Source organism: Gossypium raimondii, chromosome 8 (genome assembly GCF_025698545.1).
Source record: "Gossypium raimondii isolate GPD5lz chromosome 8, ASM2569854v1, whole genome shotgun sequence".
Classification (NCBI taxonomy): domain Eukaryota; kingdom Viridiplantae; phylum Streptophyta; class Magnoliopsida; order Malvales; family Malvaceae; genus Gossypium; species Gossypium raimondii.
The window spans coordinates 47,995,160-48,014,439 of record NC_068572.1 but is presented as its reverse complement, the minus strand read 5'-3'; the positions used below and the strand labels follow the sequence as shown (position 1 = coordinate 48,014,439).

General features: G+C 34.5%; 1 protein-coding gene and 1 pseudogene across 1 annotated transcript; one reads left to right on the top strand and one right to left on the bottom strand.

The window, feature by feature from the left end:
- The first annotated feature begins 4,792 nt into the window (after window positions 1-4,792).
- LOC105791801 (putative box C/D snoRNA protein SPCC613.07) lies at window positions 4,793-7,203 on the top strand. The gene is made up of 5 exons (XM_012620035.2): window positions 4,793-5,085; window positions 5,169-5,388; window positions 5,466-5,534; window positions 5,617-5,749; window positions 6,139-7,203. The coding sequence occupies exons 1-5, from the start codon at window positions 4,890-4,892 to the stop codon at window positions 6,763-6,765; spliced, it is 1,245 nt and encodes a 414-aa protein (XP_012475489.1). The 5' UTR covers window positions 4,793-4,889; the 3' UTR covers window positions 6,766-7,203.
- Window positions 7,204-16,087: 8,884 nt separating this feature from the next.
- On the bottom strand, window positions 16,088-18,558 carry LOC105791800 (transcription initiation factor TFIID subunit 15-like; annotated as a pseudogene).
- Between the last annotated feature and the right edge of the window lie 722 nt (window positions 18,559-19,280).

Here is a 19,280-nt window from a genome sequence, read left to right as displayed (position 1 = left end):
TCTAACTCATTGGAGACACCATCTCCGGTATACATCTCTTGATCAACATCATCATTATAATCATCCGACATTTTCAACTATAAAACAAAAACAAATATATTAGCATCCAAGTCCCGACTCAATTTAACTCAATTATGGCATGTACCTCTAAACTCAATTCCGAGCTCGATTTAGTCCAAGAATTGGCTAAACCTGCAAAACTCTGATACCACTAAATGTAACAGCCTTAACCCATATTCGTCATCGAAATAAGGATTTGAAGCATTACCAAAATTTATCGATCAAATAGGCAGAATTCTCAAACATTTCATATCATCAAAACAAGTCATCAAAGCATCATTTTAATCCAAATTATTGACATACCAAATCCAAATCAAATTGCCTAGTTCATGAGCGCTTAAACATAAAATTAAATTCACATTCACTGATCTAGATTTAGTTCAATTTACCATGCCATAATATGGCTTCAAAAACAAACACATTTTTATATGTATAAGACCAACCAATATTAAACTTATAATCTCATTTACATTCAATCCACAAAATAACTATTATTTAGACACCCTAGGTATATGCCGACATAAAAGAGTAATCATCACCACGTTTGAGTAAAGGAGCATTGTTGGATGTTGAATCGGCGATCAAAATTGAAGTATCTAATCTACGTACGGAAAACAAAACCGTACGCTGAGTAAAACTCAGTGGTATTTCTATAATCCGAATATTTAAAGACAAGATAATATAATATGCATATTTTAATTATAAGCACATTTGAATATTTAAAACCACATTTATTCATACAATGGCATTAGTCATTCAATATTCAATTCATAAATACATCATTTCATACCATTCTCAAATCTCATCAGTTGCTATATAATAGCTTTTCACAATTTAATATATATATCATTTAAAAAATAATATTATTCAATCCATATCCAATTCATGAATACGTAATTCATGTGTCTCATTTTCATGTTTAAATTCACTATCCCATTTTCATTCACATACAATATCATCCAATATCAATCATAGTGCTATTTTATTTAATTACCCCTATTAACATGACTCAGACTCGGATGGATACACGGATCCAACCAACACACAAGTTTAGCACCTAGAGCCTTATCGAATAAATTCGAAGTAATAGCTGCGCCTAGCGCTATATAAATTTGACACCCAGTGTCTTATCGGTTAAACAGAAGTAAATTGGCACCCAGTGCCTCATCGACTCGAAGTCAAAGAAACCCTTAAACTCTTCCAATCATATGGCATGTCATCTATATCCGACTCAGCCCAATACAGTTAATAGGGTTTAATTTCACTTTCCTAATACAATCAATATTCAATTATCATATTTGCACATATGTATTCATTTCAATTCAAATAATCAAAATATTCATAATATATTTCAATTCAATCCATTCAATCAACTTTTAATTCAATTCAATGTCAAAGTGTCAAGTACTCACCTCAACACTTACCATATGCATTAAATAAAAAAATACAACAATTAATAACTAGTTTCGGATTATAGAAATACAAACCAAGAATTCCGAGCTATTCCACGTCAACTTTATCTTTCCCATTTTTAGTTGAGGATTCCGGTACGACGTTAGCTACGGAATTAAAACAATTAAAATTCATCAATACAACACAATTCAATTTCGTATTGAATATTTTAATTTTTATTCAATATTTGCCTAAATTCCAATTTAGTCCCTAAGTGGAGACTAATTTTTATTCTTCACAATTAATTATATATTTCCATACAATTTCTATTTTAAACTAAATTTAACTCCCTATTTTCACTTAAATCCCTAAATTTCAAAATTTTCACAATTTAGTCCCTATTAGTCAAAATTTACAATTCATTCTAAAGTTTAATCATTTTTTCATTTCTAACTTAATAATCTATCAATTTAATCCCTAATACTAAAGTTATTCAACAATAAAAACATTTAAAAACTCAATGATTGTTAAAATTTCGACATGGGTCGGGTAGTACTTAACACCAAGATTCCAAAAACATAAAAATTACAAGAAAAATGGGCTAAATTGACTAACCAATTGAACTTGGAAACTTTGAAACCCCTAAGCTTTGCGTTTTTTCTTTCTTTCTTTATGTTTCGTTTGGCTTCTTTTTTTTTATTACTTGTTTTATTATAATTATATAATATATATACTTAATACTTAAGATTTTATATTATAATATATATATTAAATTTACAAATATCTTACCTAATGCCGCCACATTAAAGAACAATGGCGTAATTGCTTCTTTAGTCCCTTTAATTATTCTTTAATCTATAATTCAACTTTCATCGTATATGCAATTTAGTCCTTATACCTAATTACTCTTAATTCATGCAAATTCACTTAACCAAAACCTAATTAACTACACTACTAACTTCGTAAATATTTAAATATTTACGAGTCTGATTTACAAAAATAGAGTCCCAAAAATGCACTTTTCAACACCCTTGACTATCGTGTTGTTACAACTTGACTTTCGATATGCACACCTTGTACTTTGACTAACTGACCAATTAATAAAATCTAGCTCATAAATATTAATTATATATATAGACTCTCTTGTTAGAATTGTGGTCTAGAAACCATTGTTTTTGACACCACTAAAAAACAGGTTGTTATAGAAGACTTTGAGGTAATTCACCTAGATGATTACAACTTTGTACTTGGCTTTAATTTCCTTGACAAGATTAATGCTTTATTAATTCCTTCTGCTAACTGCATTTGTATCTTGGATGCTCGACAACAACAATGCGTTGTACTGATGAGTCAAGACATGATGGGTGAGACTAAGGTATTGTCGGCTATTTAGCTAGCTAAGAATGTTCTGTGTGGTGGGAATATTGACTTGGTAGATTAGAGTACTACAAATAACCCCTTGGAAATGCTAGAGGGGCAGAATACTAATATGAAACCTGTTGAGTTATCATTTAGGTTACTACTTATCAGAGAGGTGAGTTGTGCATTAAACTTTGAGGGAAAAGTGGTGATGCAAACTAAACAGTAGAACAGAATAAATGCTACGAGAGAGGTACATCTCAAACACATATCTAGTGTTTTACATTATGACTTACCGTTGGCTTGGCAAAGATATAAAGGCCCTTTCAGAGTTTTGAAGCAGGTAAGCTGAGGGGTTTACAAACCATAGTTAGTAGCAATACTCAAGGTTAACCTGGTGTTCAATGTGGGAGTGTCGAAGCCTATTTGGTGGATAAAAAAGATCCCAATCTGGGCAAGTCACAATAGGGGCAAGTAAAAGCAGTGGCTTTTTACGATCGAGATGTACAAAAGAGAGAAATTATTTGAGTTAGATAATGGAAGAGACATAACCCAAGGAAAATGTTTTGAGAGGTGGGGCTACTCGATAGAGAGAGTAGTTGGAAATTAGCCGAAGCATCAAGACCGTTTTGAGACGAGTCAAACCAGTGCCGTTCTGAGGACGTCGCAAGAATAGGAGGGGGAGAATGTCACGAGCCACAGATTAAAGCCCGTGACTATTGTGAACAGAATGTCCCATTGATGTCAACTTACTAAATGGGGCTTATTTGACTCGCTTGAACTAACACGACTTGTGGAACACATGGAAAAGCCCATCTAGTTGAAGCATTGGTGGCTTAGAGAAACACTTCAGTAATGTAAATCTTAAGGGATAAAGATGTATTGAGTTTAAATCTTATAGGACTTTCATATTGTAGATAAGCACAAGTCTCAAACGTTAATGTAACTTAATATGTACTGTTGGTTTTAAGGGAGCTCAACTATAAATAGAAGCCTTCCCCCTTATTTGTATATGCTCAGTTGTAAACCTTCAAAGTAATAAATTACTTTTGAGAGCATTTACTCAAACACTTAGTGTGCGCTATTTTTCCGTGGTTTTTTGTTTGTTCATAACTTTTTTTTTCATTCGAGTTTGCTTCCACTTTTCTTTGGTGCCTTAGAAAATTTCTGTAGGAATTCTCATTTTTCAAGAGTAGGCTAACTTAGGTAAGATTTGAACTCAAGAAATCGTCTAAGGCTACACAAATTGCCAAACTAAAATTCTAGCCCCATGACAATAGTTGTTGCTCAACCTTATTCTCTCAACTTTCCTCCACTTTTCCTTGATCTTCTTATTAACTTAAATATAAGAAAGTGTCTTGAAGTACCAAGTCTAATGCCCTTATAATTCACCTTGTCCATTGAAAGTTCAACCCAAAACTTAGAATCCCATATATCTAACCATTCCTCCAGCCCATCCCCAATATCAAATACATTAATTATTAATTTTTGTACTATTTGTAATAGGAGTGATATCAGTTCAATTGAGGTTTTTGTATTTTTTTGAATAGTATCATCGTTCAATTTGTTTCTCGATTTTTTATATTAGATTCTTTTAGCTTGTTTAAAGTATTTTAAAAAATATTTCTAAAAATAAATTAAAAAATCAATAACTTTTATATGATATTTTTAAAATTATTATTTGTATAAATTCAATAAAATAAAATTCAGTTTAATTTTAACTTTTATAAATTGTCTAAACATTTAGATTGAAATCATTTTGGATTTTTTTTTGTTAGCAGTAATTTGTTATATCTTAAATAAGAGACTAATTTGTCGTTATTATTTTATCTATTGATTAATGTTTGTTTTGGGGTTCAATATTGGTGTTCTGTTTCGACTAATGTTGTGTTTTACATGGTATTATTTTTGTGGTCCGGGATTGGGGCGAAAAACGCAGCGTTTCAGGGAATAAAAAAAATCCATAGCAGAGGCGGTACTGCGGAAAAGTGTTTCAAAAAATAAAATAAAACCCTAGCAAAAGCTTCGATGCAGGCGTAAAACCCTTGTTCCCACCCCCTGTTTTCATTCGTAAGAAAATGGAGGAACCAAAGATTGGGGATTGCGAAGAGTGCAAAAAGAAGGCGTCAAAATACAAGTGCCCAGGTTGCTGCCTCCGCACCTGCAGCCTCCCTTGCGTTAATGCTCACAAGCAACGCACTGGCTGCACTGGCAAACGCAACATCACTTCCTTTGTTCCCCTCTCTCGCTTCGACGATAATCTTCTCCTCTCCGGTTTCACTTCCACTTCCTTTTCCTATTTATTTATTGTTTTTGTACGAGCCCATTCATCTTTACTGAACCTAAATTGCTTGTAGATTATAATCTGCTGGAGGAAACGAAGAGGGTCGCAGAATCTGCTACAAGAATAAGGTCCAAGCTATTTAACACTACTAATGGTGGATATCATCCTCATTTTAAGCTACCACATCCTCTTCGAAACCTTCGCACTGCTGCTGCCTCTCGCAGAACTAAGCTCTTGTTTCTGCCTTCTGGAATGTCTAAGAGGGAAACTAATCAAACTCGATTTAACCACAGGTTGTTCCCTGTATGATACCTTTGTTAAGATTAATTCCCTAGCAAACGCTTAATTACAAGTTTTGCTCTGTCTATAGGAAGAAGTATATTTCATGGACTATTGAATGGCGGTTTCACTCTACAGATGTTGTTTTACTTGACCATGGGTGAGCTTTCCCCATCTTCTATATATATTGAATTTTATTAGATGATTGTTTAATAGATAACTGATGCTTTATTTTTTGCCAGTATACATGAAGATACAAGCCTCTGTTCATTAATTGAAAACCATCTCCAACCTGGTCCCTGGAATCATCCTCTTAGGAAGTTCTGCGAGGAGCAGCTCGACTCCCTCAAGTTTTTTATCCGAAAATACCCTAAGGTGATTTAGGCCTCTGGGTTTCATTCTTTTTTATTCTTTTGAGTTATACACTCACCAACTTGCACATACTCATGCAGAGCATGTTGGTTGTTGTTTGCTCGATTTTTCTATATTTCAGCAGTTTAGCATTTGGGGCATTTCCAAGTTTAAATTGGAGTTAAGCTCTGTGATCCTATAGATATGTGCAATTTACTGAAGTTTCTACCTCAGATTCTTGAAATCATGATATCTAGATCATGTTTAATGCAGACATCCTGGATTGAAGACAATTGGCTTGTCTATTTTGACCTTGGATTATATATTATATGTATTGATGCTTGCCTTTTCACGTTATTGTCTGCTGAAAATGTTCTGTCCATCCTATAGATGATTTTCTTGTGTTATTGTAGGGATCCAAATCACCTTTCCGGGAGTTAGACATAAAGACCCCATTACGGAAACTATTAGCTGATATGGTTGTTCTAGAGTATCCTGTGATTCATGTGTTTCTTCCTTCGGAACACTGTGATTTTGAAGTTATCAGGGAGAATCATCTTGTCACTAATGGGCAAGAGGGAAAAGATTCTAGCGGTGCTGATAATGAAATACCAAAAGGTGTTACCTTCAAGGAGGAGGAAATAGAAGACAATGGTAGCTCTTTAGAACCTCAGGTCTTTGATCTTATGAAGCATGTGCTGTCAAGTCCAATGCATCAAATCCCTTCTCAAAACAAGTCTGAGAAAGCATTCGGTGGTAACTCAGTTTTGTCTTTGTCGGCAAGAGCCGGGGCAGGAAACAGGGTACATTCCAGCCCCCAGGCTAAGGACTCTGGATTATTTGATGACATGGAGTTTGATTTTGATCAAGGCTTAATAGATGCATATTCAGACCTGATTGCCGAAATTAATCCAGATGACTTTCTTGATTTAGAAGGTGAATTTGCTAAGCAACCAGAAACAGAAGATAGAACAGACCTTTCAAATTCAAGGGGAGTTTTCTTTGCTGAGGAATTGGAGGAGGGGGAGATCCTAGATTAATTTATTATGGTCAATCTTTCTGGGGAAGCAGCGAAACAATGGTTAGAAGAAGAATTTTCTAAGAGTTGTTGCTCACTACTGATCATAATCTCCACGGACAATCTGCCCCAGCTTGTCATATCTATAGAGCAAACCCTACAACTCTGTGTCATACTGAAGTTGTTCAATTACCTGGTAATGCACAAGATCAGGACAAATACATGGACATCTTGTAAATGCAATAGCTTATATATAATTTCATTCCTGCTGAAAGGTATCTGGTTGAGAGGGGGAGGTGAATGTGTTTTTTTTTTTTTGCTTGATATTAAAGAGGCCTTGGATTCTTGTTATTCTTTTTGGTTAGTTGGGTGTACTCGCGATTGTTGAGGAAGTTAAATTGCATCACATGCTGGTTTTTGTCTACAAATTTGGCTGAATGACCAAATTGTTAGAAGTACAGCTGAATTCCCCTTCTAACTGCAAGTCCTAGATGAACAATGGGCTAATTACGGTTTGCAACATATTTGATTCACGGTTGGACTCAAATCACTCAGTTTCCCCCCACCTTTTAACTTTAATGCTAAGTGTAGAAATTTGGGAAGTTGCTAATAAACTTTTGTTATGAGAAGCAAAATGAAAGTCCCCCTTTCTCATATTTCCTATTGGGTGTAGTACTGTGCTGTTAAGTACCTCTAAAAGGTGCCACAAGACACGAGCAAAGCATCCCATAATTTCAAGTCCTATGTTTAAAAGTTTATAGAGTTGGGCGTCTGCACTACTGTGGTCTTCTGATCTGAGGCCTTCTACGCAAGTAAATCACCTCATCTAATGAACCATGATTCGTGTCTACTCGGCCCTTGCCAAGTCATGGCATTAGATGAAAATGTGATGTAGCTTGATTATAACACACAATAATTTGCTTCAACAAAATCCTCAGCAGGAGTTTAGAGATGCAATTTTGAGAATTATAACATACTAATTAATACACTTGTAAGCATTGGGTTCGAGTCTCAGGAGTATAATTCCATTTAATGGGTGAGTGATTTGTTATGAGGCTGATGATATGCACTGACTTTAGGCAAAGGTAGCTTTCCCTCACTTAATACTTTATTTCCTAATTGAAAAAATATATATATAATCAATCCTCAAGAGGTTAAGAAAAGAGGTCTGCGTTATTTTTAGCTCTCAATATCACTTTGCTTGATGCGAAAAAAGAAAAAAGGATGAATAGCCTTGGAAGGTAATTATCACTGCATTATCAACATAAATCTTGAAAAGATGACATTGTTATTCATTAGTTAAACATTAAAATTGCAAGGTGCAGCTCTACTTTTAGCTTTAAGATGCAAAACCCCAGAACAAGAACAACAACAAATAGGCATAGATCTAATTTTGGTCATTAATGATCAAGGCTCACTTAACATCCCCAAACACTCAGTTGACTCTTTGGATGGGCAACAATAGATGGGTTGATTTCAAGACAACCGAGTATTGATTGCACTTGTATTCCCCGTCAGGGTGGGCAAGCAAGAAGGATAACCTATTTTGTTTTGTTTTTTAATTGCGCAAATCTTATATTTGGTGGTGATGAATGATGAGAACATAGTGTTGAGGTTAATATCTGGTAAATTAGTCTGTGTTTTTTATAAAACATTTTATTATACCCTTATAAGATACTTAACAATTTTTTGATCTTATTTGTAAAATCCAAAAACTTCATTGATAATATACCAAATATTATTATAGTCTCCAAAAAAATGGTTTCATGGAGTGTGACAGAAAGTAATTAAATGATTGAAGTGGGTTGGGTTTGTGAGTGAAGAGGATGTAATTATTGAGGGTGGGGGTAGGGTAGCATTAACTTAGATGATCCAAAAACCCAATAGATAGACCCTACTACCTGACTCGGCTGAACATGTAATGTTACAGGCCGGACATATAAATGTTTCCATTCCTCCGGTGTGTCATTCATTCAAAACTGGAAAATATTTTAACTACAACATTAGGGGCACGTTTGGTTCGCTATAATAGAATAGAGCTGTAACTGAATAGAGCTGTAATGGAATAGAGGTGTAATAGTAATTCAATTGTTTGGTTAAATGGAATGGAATAGAACTGTAATAATATTCTTGTGTTTGGTTGAATGGAATAATATTGTAATAGCATAAGAAAAAAACTAAAATGACTAGAATACCTTTAACAGAATTTTTGTTAGGTAGATGATTATTATTATTGTTATTAAATTTTAATAATATTATTAATATAAATAATAAATAATTTAATCATATTTTAACATAATTATTATTAAATATAATTTAATAAAAATATATAATTTAATAAAATTCTTAATATAATTATTCTTATATGAATTTACTAAAATCATAATATATAATACTATAAAAATAATATATAATCTATTTTATTATTTTAAACCATAATACATATTTAATGTGCTAAAATATCATTAGTGAAACAAATAATTTAATTATTCTACAATAAAAACAAAAATATTAGAAGTAATAAATAACTTGAGAATTACATTTTACATCCAAACATAATATTCATATATTAACTGTAATACCCAATTTATGCCCGGCCCATTTTGTTAAACCAAATAAAAAAGAAAAGAAAAACAAAACATTTAAGTTTAGCCCAAATGTCCATTTACACAGCCCAATTACAATTATAATTTAAAAAAAACTAAACTAAAACTAAGCCCGATCCTAAGCATCAGCCCGAATTCGACCCATGCCCAAAACGAATTCAGATGCAGAAACCCTAGCCCAGCCTCAACGCAAGCAAAAGTCGAAAGCCCTAATGGTTGGTGCGCCGCTCCTGCCTTCAGCACGCGTCGAGCCTCCGTGCCACGCACGCCTTAGGTAGCCTCTGTACTTGCCACGTCCACTGCCCCGTACGGCCGTACCTGCACAAGCAAACAAGCCAAAACAGACAAAACAGCAACGAAGAATAACGAATATAAAAGGATTTTCTTTTTATTTTCTTTTCATTTTTTATTTTCTTTGTAAATCTGGCCATAAAAGAAGGCCATTCGAATATTGTAAAAAAGGAACCGACATTCAGAATACAAGAAATTGAAAACTAAAAAGGTGATTTCCCAGTTTTTTTCCTTTTACCATTTTTGCTGGTTACGTAGATTGGAATGCAAACAAGAATCAAAGAAAAATATCGAAAAGGACTGAAGTTCTTTTTACTCTTTTCGCTTTTTCGGTTGTTTCTACAATTATTTTTAATTTAGTATTCGAATAGAAACAGAATAAAAGGAAGAGATCGGGAAGGAAGGGTTTGCCTTCGTTATATCGGCCGGATCCCTATCTCTCTTGTCGCAATCGGAGTAGAGGGGGATCTGAGGGGGTCGAGTTGCGACAGTGATAAAAAAAGGAGGCGGCGTTCCCCTCTTTTCTGCAATACAAAATGAAACATTTAGGTTTTTTTTAGGGCTTAGTTTAGCCTTTATCTGTTGAAGGGAACGGCGTCGTTTGATGCTGAAGCAATGGTTTCAAAACGGCGCCGTTTGAAGGCCTATGACCGGTGCGGTGACCCGACCCGAGGGTAGGATCAGCGCACTTTCGTTCACTGGTCTATTTGCGCGGCGAGTCCCTCGGGTTTTGTGGAGTTTCGATTTGATTTTCTTTTGATTCGTTTTGATCATGCCATCCTAATCATTAGGCATAATTAGGTTCATTATACAGGTCATGTTCCCCAGAGAACAGATCAGTGAAGATCGAAAACAAAGCCTTGCCTCCATCGGTTGTAGTGGAGTTGGTTAAAGATGGCAGATCTTGCCTTCATGCATTGACAGCGAAGCAGATCGAAAACAAAGCCTTGCCTCCATCAGTTGCAGTGGAGCTGGTTAAAGATAGCAGATCTTGCCTTCCTGCGTTAACAGCAGATCGAAAACAAATCTTGCCTCCATCGGTTGCAGTGGAGCTGGTTAAAGATAGCAGATCTTGCCCTCCTGCGTCGACAGTGAAGCAGATCAAAGATTACAAGTCCTATATCATTGGCCAGCAGTGGAATAGGTTGGAAATTGCAGATCTTATTTCCCTGAGCAGTAGCGGAGCAGATCAAAGACGACAAATCTTATCTTCTCCAGGAGTAGGGAAATAGATTTAAGCCATACGTCCTATGTCCCTGACCAGCAGTGGAATAGGTTGGAAATTGCAAATCTTGTCTCCCTAAGCAGTAGCGGAGCAGATCGAAGACGACGAATCTTATCTTCCCTAGGAGTGGGGAAACAGATTTAAGCCACACGTCCTATGTCCCTGACCAGCAGTGGAATAGGTTGGAAATTACAGATCTTGTCTCCCTAAGCAGCAGTGGAGCAGATCGAAGACGGCGAATCTTATCTTCCCCAGGAGTAGGGAAATAGATTTAAGCCACACGTCCTATGACCAGCAGTGGAATAGGTTAATAATTACAGATCTTATCTCCCTAAGCAATAGCGGAGCAGATCGAAGACGGTAAATCTTATCTTCAAGTGTAAGGAAGCGGATTTAAGCCACAGGTCTTATCTCCCTGAGATTACAGTGGATTAGACCGAAGAATTCCTAATCAAAAATGGTGAATCTTATCTCCTTGATGTTACAGTAGAGCAGATTGAAGCCAGAAATCTTATCTCCCTAATATTACAGCGGAGCAGATTGAAGCTAGTAATCCTATCTCCCTAAGATTATAGTGGAGCGGATTAAAATAAAGGATCTTATCTCTCTGAAGTTACAGTAGAGTAGATCGCATCAGATTGAATCCACAAATCTTATCTCCCTGAAGTTGCAGCGGAGCAGATTGAGGCCAGTAATCCTATCTCCCTGAGATTACAGTGGAGCAGATTAAAATAAAGGATCTTATCTCTCTAAAGTTACAGTAGAGCATCAGATTAAAGCCACAAATCTTATCTCCCTGAAGTTACAGCGGAGCAGATTGAAGCTAGTAATCCTATCTCCCTGAGATTACAGTGGAGCGGATTAAAATAAATGATCTTATCTCTCTGAAGTTACAGTAGAGTAGATCGCATCAGATTGAAGCCACAAATCTTATCTCCCTGAAGTTACAGCGGAGCAGATTGAGGCCAGTAATCCTATCTCCCTGAGATTACAGTGGAGCGGATTAAAATAAAGGATCTTATCTCTCTGAGGTTACAGTAGAGTAGATCGCATTAGATTGAAACCAGAAATCTTATCTCCCTGAGATTACAGTGGAGCAGATTGAAACTAGTAATCCTATCTCCATGAGATTACAGTGGAACGGATTAAAATAAATGATCTTATCTCTCTAAAGTTATAGTAGAGTAGATCACATCAGGTCTTATCTCCCTGAGATCATGGTGGAATAGACCGAAGAATTACAGATCTTATCTCCCAAACGATGTAGTGGAACAGATTAAAGCCACATCGGTGAATCTTGCTTCCCCGACATTGCGGTTAAAAAGATTAAAGCTACAGTAGCGAATCTTACCTCCCAAGCAGTGTAGTGGAACAGATTAAAGCCACAACGGTGAATCTTTCCTCCCTAACATCGCAGTTAAAAAGATTAAAGCTACAACAGCGAATCTTACATTCCCAGTCAGTGCAGTGAAGCAGATTAAAGCCACAACAGCGAATCATGCTTCCCTGACATTGTAGTTGAAAATATTAAAGCCACAATGGCAAATCTTACTTTCCAAAAGTTGCGAGTTACAAATCCTATCTCCCTGATATTACAGTGGAGTGGATCGAAGCACCAATTCCTATACCTCTAAAGATACAGTAGGATGGAATAAGGCAACTCGAAGAAGAAGAGCACCAAGGTCTAGCACGACCGGGCAAAATTGGTCTTTTTTAGTCTTTGCTTCATTCCCGTTACACAACCATGAGCAAAGAGGGGCAGCTGTAATACCCAATTTATGCTCGGCCCATTTTGTTAAACCAAATAGAAAAGAAAAGAAAAACAAAACATTTAAGTTTAGCCTAAATGTCCATTTATACAGCCAAATTACAATTATAATTAAATAAAACTAAACTAAAACTAAGCCTGATCCTAAGCATCAGCCCGAATTCGACCCATGCCCAAAACGAATTCAGATGCAGAAACCCTAGCCCAGCCTCAACGCAAGCAAAAGTCGGAAGCCCTAATGGTTGGTGCGCCGCTCCTGCCTTCAGCACGCGTCGAGCCTCCGTGCCACGCACGCCTTAGGTAGCCTCTGTACTTGCCACGTCCACTGCCCCGTACGACCGTACCTGCACAAGCAAACAAGCCAAAACAGACAAAACAACAACAAAGAATAACGAATATAAAAGGATTTTCTTTTTATTTTCTTTTCATTTTTTATTTTCTTTGTAATTCTGGCCATAAAAGAAGGCCATTCGAATATTGTAAAAAAGGAACCGACATTCAGAATACAAGAAATTGAAAACTAAAAAGGTGATTTCCCAGTTTTTTTCCTTTTACCATTTTTGCTGGTTACGTAGATTGGAATGCAAACAAGAATCAAAGAAAAATATCGAAAAGGACTGAAGTTCTTTTTACTCTTTTCGCTTTTTCGGTTGTTTCTACAATTATTTTTAATTTAGTATTCGAATAGAAACAGAATAAAAGGAAGAGATCGGGAAGGAAGGGTTTGCCTTCGTTATATCGGCCGGATCCCTATCTCTCTTGTCGCAATCGGAGTAGAGGGGGATCTGAGGGGGTCGAGTTGCGACAGTGATAAAAAAAGGAGGCGGCGTTCCCCTCTTTTCTGCAATACAAAATGAAACATTTAGTTTTTTTAGGGCTTAGTTTAGCCTTTATCTGTTGAAGGGAACGGCGTCGTTTGATGCTGAAGCAATGGTTTCAAAACGGCGCCGTTTGAAGGCCTATGACCGGTGCGGTGACCTGACCCGAGGGTAGGATCAGCGCACTTTCGTTCACTGGTCTATTTGCGCGGCGAGTCCCTCGGGTTTTGTGGAGTTTCGATTTGATTTTCTTCAATTCTTTGAATTTGTATCGCATATTTGTTTTTGTTTTCACTTGGATCCAATTTTAAACGGCGCTGTTTTCTGTGTTAAGTTCTTATTTATTTTTTGCGTTTAATTGCTAATTTAGTCCCGTAATATTAAGTCAGATTTCAATTTAGTGCATGTTGGTCTTTCTTTTTTATTTTTTATATTAGATTTTAAATATATTTAATCCTATTTTGACATATATATCAAAATTTAGTATTATTTTAATATTTAGCTTTTGATAGTTTTTTTTATTTTATTATTATCATATAACAAGTTAATATTTTGTATTATTGATCATACCTTTTAAATTCGCCGTGCAATAGTTATTATTATTATTTTTGTTATCGTTTTAGGAAAATGTTAATATTTAATTTATTATTCATTAATACACATTTTGAAGATTTGATATAATTTATATGTATATTTTGTCTTATCTTTGTTTAAAATTTATCCTTTTAATATATTTAATCAAATATTTACATAATAATCTTTTTTTGCATATAACACAATTCTTCATACACATGTGAATTATTAATTATTTTAAAATATGTGTTAACGTTATGATATTAGATATTATTAAGATTATGGATTTCAAGAATTTTTAATATGTTTATGTAAGATATTTTAAATCGATTTTATTTATATGTAATCCATTAAAACTTATGTATGAAATTTTTGTATGGTATATTTGTATGATTGTGTTGTATACTATTTTTATGAAATTAATAAATGTATATTAGTTGTTACTTAATTCGTTTCAAAATATTGTTCTATAATGCTATTATCATTTCATGCCAAGTTTATTGTAAATTCATGTATAATGTGAGTAAAATTGTTGTTACTTCATTTGTATTTATTTATTGCTTATTCGGCTACTTCTTAGTCTAAGTTTGAATTATCATTGATCTTTTACATTACCTTAAAATTTTGACTTTTCTCATTCTATTTCATATTAAAAAAAGCCTAGTGTTCATAATTCTCGAAAGAATTGTGCCTTGACTTACAGGGCTACAATTTTTTCTCGATGAATTTAAATGGCTATGTGCTTATTTTATTAAAACCGTGCAATTTTAAAACTAAGCATTTAGGATTTCAAGATGTTAGATCCTAACTCACTGGATATAACGTTTTGTTATCTCGTTTTTAAAATAAAGGTAATATTCGATATTTGGGAATTTGGTGAAATCGAACCCTAACTTACTGGGTTTTGATCTACTCATTTGGCCAAAATAATCGAATACCCTTCTCAAATGCATGGGTTTTTAAAGATAAAAGATAAATTTAATTTTGAAGATTAAAAATGTTGCGCCCTAACTCACTGGGTGTGACATTTTATTTCTTTGAAATAAGAGTGTTTTATTATTCAATTTATTCAAGTTAAAAGGATCGTATTTTTTAAAATCTTTTCAAAGTTTCGACACTAAGACATTAAACAATCAATTCGGTACCAATTTTGGGCGTTACGAGGGTGCTAACCCTTCCTCGTGCGTAACCGACTCCCGAACCTATTTTCTCAAAATTTGTAGACCAAAACCGTTTTTAAGGTGAGCCGATCATACCCCAATAAAGGATCGGTGGCGACTCCCGTTTTCATTTTAAAAGTCGATCCCCATTTTTCAAATCTTCAAAACTGGTTTCGACAAAAAGTTTATATGTCATATATTAACAAAAAGTTTCATAATTTCATTAGGTTATATGTCATAATATCCAAACATAATATTCATATATTCATATATCAACAAACATAATATTCATATACTAATAAAAAGACTAATTTACTTTTTGATTTAATGTATAAGGAGTAATTTACTCATTTTTCCATTGGATTGCTTTTAGCATGGAGCAGAGACCCATTACTGTGCAACTTATCAAATGGAGAATTGGAAGGTTGTTTTTTGGTAACTTTGATGTGCAACATTTGGATTATAATTTCTTTTGCAGAAATGATCATATTATATATTGGGATGCCTGTACATAGATCGGCTAAGTGCTAAGAAAAGCCAAGTAAACAGCAATGAGAGTTAAACTATACTTCATTTTCTGTCAAATTAAGACCATCTCAAATATACACAAGGACTTTGACAAATGTTGGCGAGGCAAATTCATCTTTTGCACAAGGTAACTTAATGACAATTACTCGAGCAGAATCAAAATATAAAGTTGGTGAATTCACTCAAGGGTATGTCAAGTACATACCTATATCTAACGCTTATCAATTACATCCAGTTATAGATATAGAGTATCTTTGCTTTTCGAAACTGAAAATCAATACTTGACATTGGTTTGCTTAAAAAATGTAAATAGTAATAATGTCTATGAGAAGATAAACAACAAAAATAAGTAGAAAGGTTTTAGAGAAAAATCCATGAAAAGAATTAATATGGTCATTTCATGTGCCAAAGAAGTCCTACAAAGTGCATTTATATGCAATAGAAACATTGGAAAATCAGCCTGTTTACTGCTGGAATTAAGGTAAATGATCAGCTACACAAAGCCAGCCTAGAAAAGTAAATCAACAATACAAAGACAAAAGATCAAATTTTCAATGAAAATATCCATGAGATTTTAATTTGTATCTAAGATTCAAATATATCAATTACTTATCAATACCTCACACCGCCCTCATTGTGACCAGGTTTATTAGTGTTGCAAATATTGCATTTCATACGCTTAGCCCAGTTGATGTTACCACATCTGTTAAACAGAAATTCAAAGAATTGACATAAATAACATTGCGCAAAAGATGACTTTGCATTCAAATATATAAACACACCAGCATTTCTTAACATTGGTAGAGTTGGAAATGTTATAACATTTAAAGCACCATAAAAACCATCCCTAGTGGCTCCTAACCAATTTGCACAATACAACAAAATAAACAGTGGTGCTCTCCTTTATACCAAATAAACAGAAAAACTAAAAGGAAATATTGACTTCCCTACGACCACACAAGGACCAGAAAAAATAAATATTCACTTGAGCATTAGAAGTCATACATAGGGCAAGGCCAATCATTTGGGCCAAAAAGGCCACCGGTAGCAGCTACTGCTCGACCATGACCACCAGAATCAGGAGCACCACGACCCCGCCCACAACCACCAGCCCCTCCGCCACCAAATGCACCTGCAGGTCGAGCAGTTCCACATCGATTGCACACACCATGGAATGAAAAATTGACATTGGAACAACTGCAACCAGAAAAAATATATATTATATGAATTATGAACATAACAATCAGAGGTAAAGACAACTGGAAGGAAAAGTTATAAAAAGAGCAAGAAGTAGCTGCTCACCAATATCACATCACAGACCTTGTATTCGGACAAAGCCAATCTCCCTCCTGTTGCCACATCTTCCCTAAAGAATCAAGCCGACCTCTACCCCTTCCACCACCCCATCCATGTCCTTTGCTGCATCGTCCTTAAATCCACCACCATCAATAGCTGCAGTTGGAACATCTACACCAGCAATACTACTCTTACTCTCTGCCATAAAAACACCAATTGTGCTCCCATGGAAATCCTTGTCATTAAACCATTCAACAACAGCTAACGCAGCATGTGGATCCTCATAAGTAACCGTTGCATCACCTTTTGGCTCATTTGTCACTTTATCTCGGTATAACCATACCTTAGGTCGACCAGTTCACTTATCTTTCTATAAAATCAGTAAAAATACGACAATAAGTGGCAGATAACACAAATAGCCGCACACATTTTGTTTTTACATTAAAGCTTTATGAATACCTTTAGCAAGCCAATGGTTCCAAAATGCTCGGCTAACATACTTTCATCAGTTCCCTCAGGTAAATTACAAACATAGATGGAACTATTTGTAGGGTATCCTCTTCTTGAATTGCTTGCCATAGTTTCTTCACCTCATCAAAATCCTTCTCGAAAGTTCTAAACAAAATTAAATGCTTCGCTAAATTTATAATTAGGAATAAATGTAAAAAAATGCTTAATTGGTACTGCATAGTGGCATTAACAGAAAATATTATAAAATTTATTAATATTACAACGAAATAAACACAGATAGATCTCACCTTAATTCTTTTTCTTATTTTTTGAGGAAAAAGAAAAGATTGAAGCTAAATCAAAATTTTAAACTAAATAAATTAAAAACGCTAAAATTTAGGATAATCGAGAAACATGGATAAAGATCTAAAGTGTAAAAATTAAAGGCAAGGAGACAAGGTATTCTCACTGGTAGTAGAGGCACAGGCGGCGGTGCTGGAAGATCAAATATGTGAAAGTGATGACATTTTTTGTTCCTGATAAAATGAAGAGCAGAAACGTAAGAGAAGATGGAGCTGAGGGCAGAAATCGGTTTTAAGTTCCCAAACGTAAGAAGGAAAAATCAATGAAGAAAAGAAGTAAAAAGATTACCTCTGCAATCAATGGAAGCAAACATCGGAGAGGATGAAGCTTGATGAGGGCAGAAAAAGATTACCTCCCTTCCCGCTAGTGTTTCTCAGTCGCTGCAAGAAGCGGAAGAATGGTGAAGCCCTAAACAAAATGAGTTCTTACCCGAGAACTGCAAGAAAATGTGAAAACGTACCTTTGGTTGGAAGAAGATGAAGGCGAATCGATTTGGCTTGATTTGGGGATATGAAATCGATGAGAAATTTTTGGGGAGAAGAAGGCAGGCTATTTTGGTCTCAAAATGTGAAGTAGAAAACGGTGAATAGCTATTCCAAGCTAAAACCCCTGAATACCTATTACAGCTGCTGAGGGAATAAGAGTGTAATAGCAAAACCCCTGAATCAGTAAACGGTGAACCAAACTGTGGAATAGGACTGTAATTACTGTAGCGCGGGAATAGGCAAGGAGTGGAATGGCTATTCATGCCAACCAAACATGCTGTAAGCTTGGAAGTTAGTTTGGACAATTTAAAATATTAGTCAAAACTTATAATTCAATATTTAAAATTTAAGTATAATTCAAGTTTATAGGATATTATTTTTTATTTTATATAAATTTTAATTTTGGACTCCCGCGATACACAAATTAATTTTGTATATTAATATATTATCTCATTTAAATATGTATGTATTTTCTAGATAATATATACATAAGATATCGAATCTTATTATTTGACAAAAGATACAAAACGCAACTTAATCAAATTATTTATTGGATTTTTTTATTTACAATAATGGTGTGTTTGATAATGTCGAATCTATTCGATAGCTTATTAACATGTTAATCATGATGAAATTGGGTCAAAGTTTATATATGAATTTATGTATTCATTTAGTAATTAATCTTAATCGATGTATTTATGTGTTTTAATATCATATATATTTTAATTTTATTATTAATTAGTTTCAAATAATACATTTTATTATATATTTATGTTTTAAAAATAGGTCCATTTAAAATAAGGGCCAAACTTATATATATATATATATATATATATATATATATATATATATAATATGCCGACACCAAGCGTGTTAAGACTCAATTAGCAAATACGAGTCAATTTTAAACTCTAATAATTTTTTTTAAAAAAGTATCGGACGGCTCATTTTTCAAGCTTATAATATATTATTAT

Bases quoted from the DNA above. Each gene is read 5' to 3' on its own strand.
- LOC105791801 (XM_012620035.2), top strand. From the start codon at position 4,890: ATGGAGGAACCAAAGATTGGGGATTGCGAAGAGTGCAAAAAGAAGGCG. The intron at 5,535-5,616 runs GTGAGCTTTCCC...ATTTTTTGCCAG, and splicing joins GTTGTTTTACTTGACCATGG to TATACATGAAGATACAAGCC. The intron at 5,750-6,138 runs GTGATTTAGGCC...GTGTTATTGTAG, and splicing joins TTATCCGAAAATACCCTAAG to GGATCCAAATCACCTTTCCG.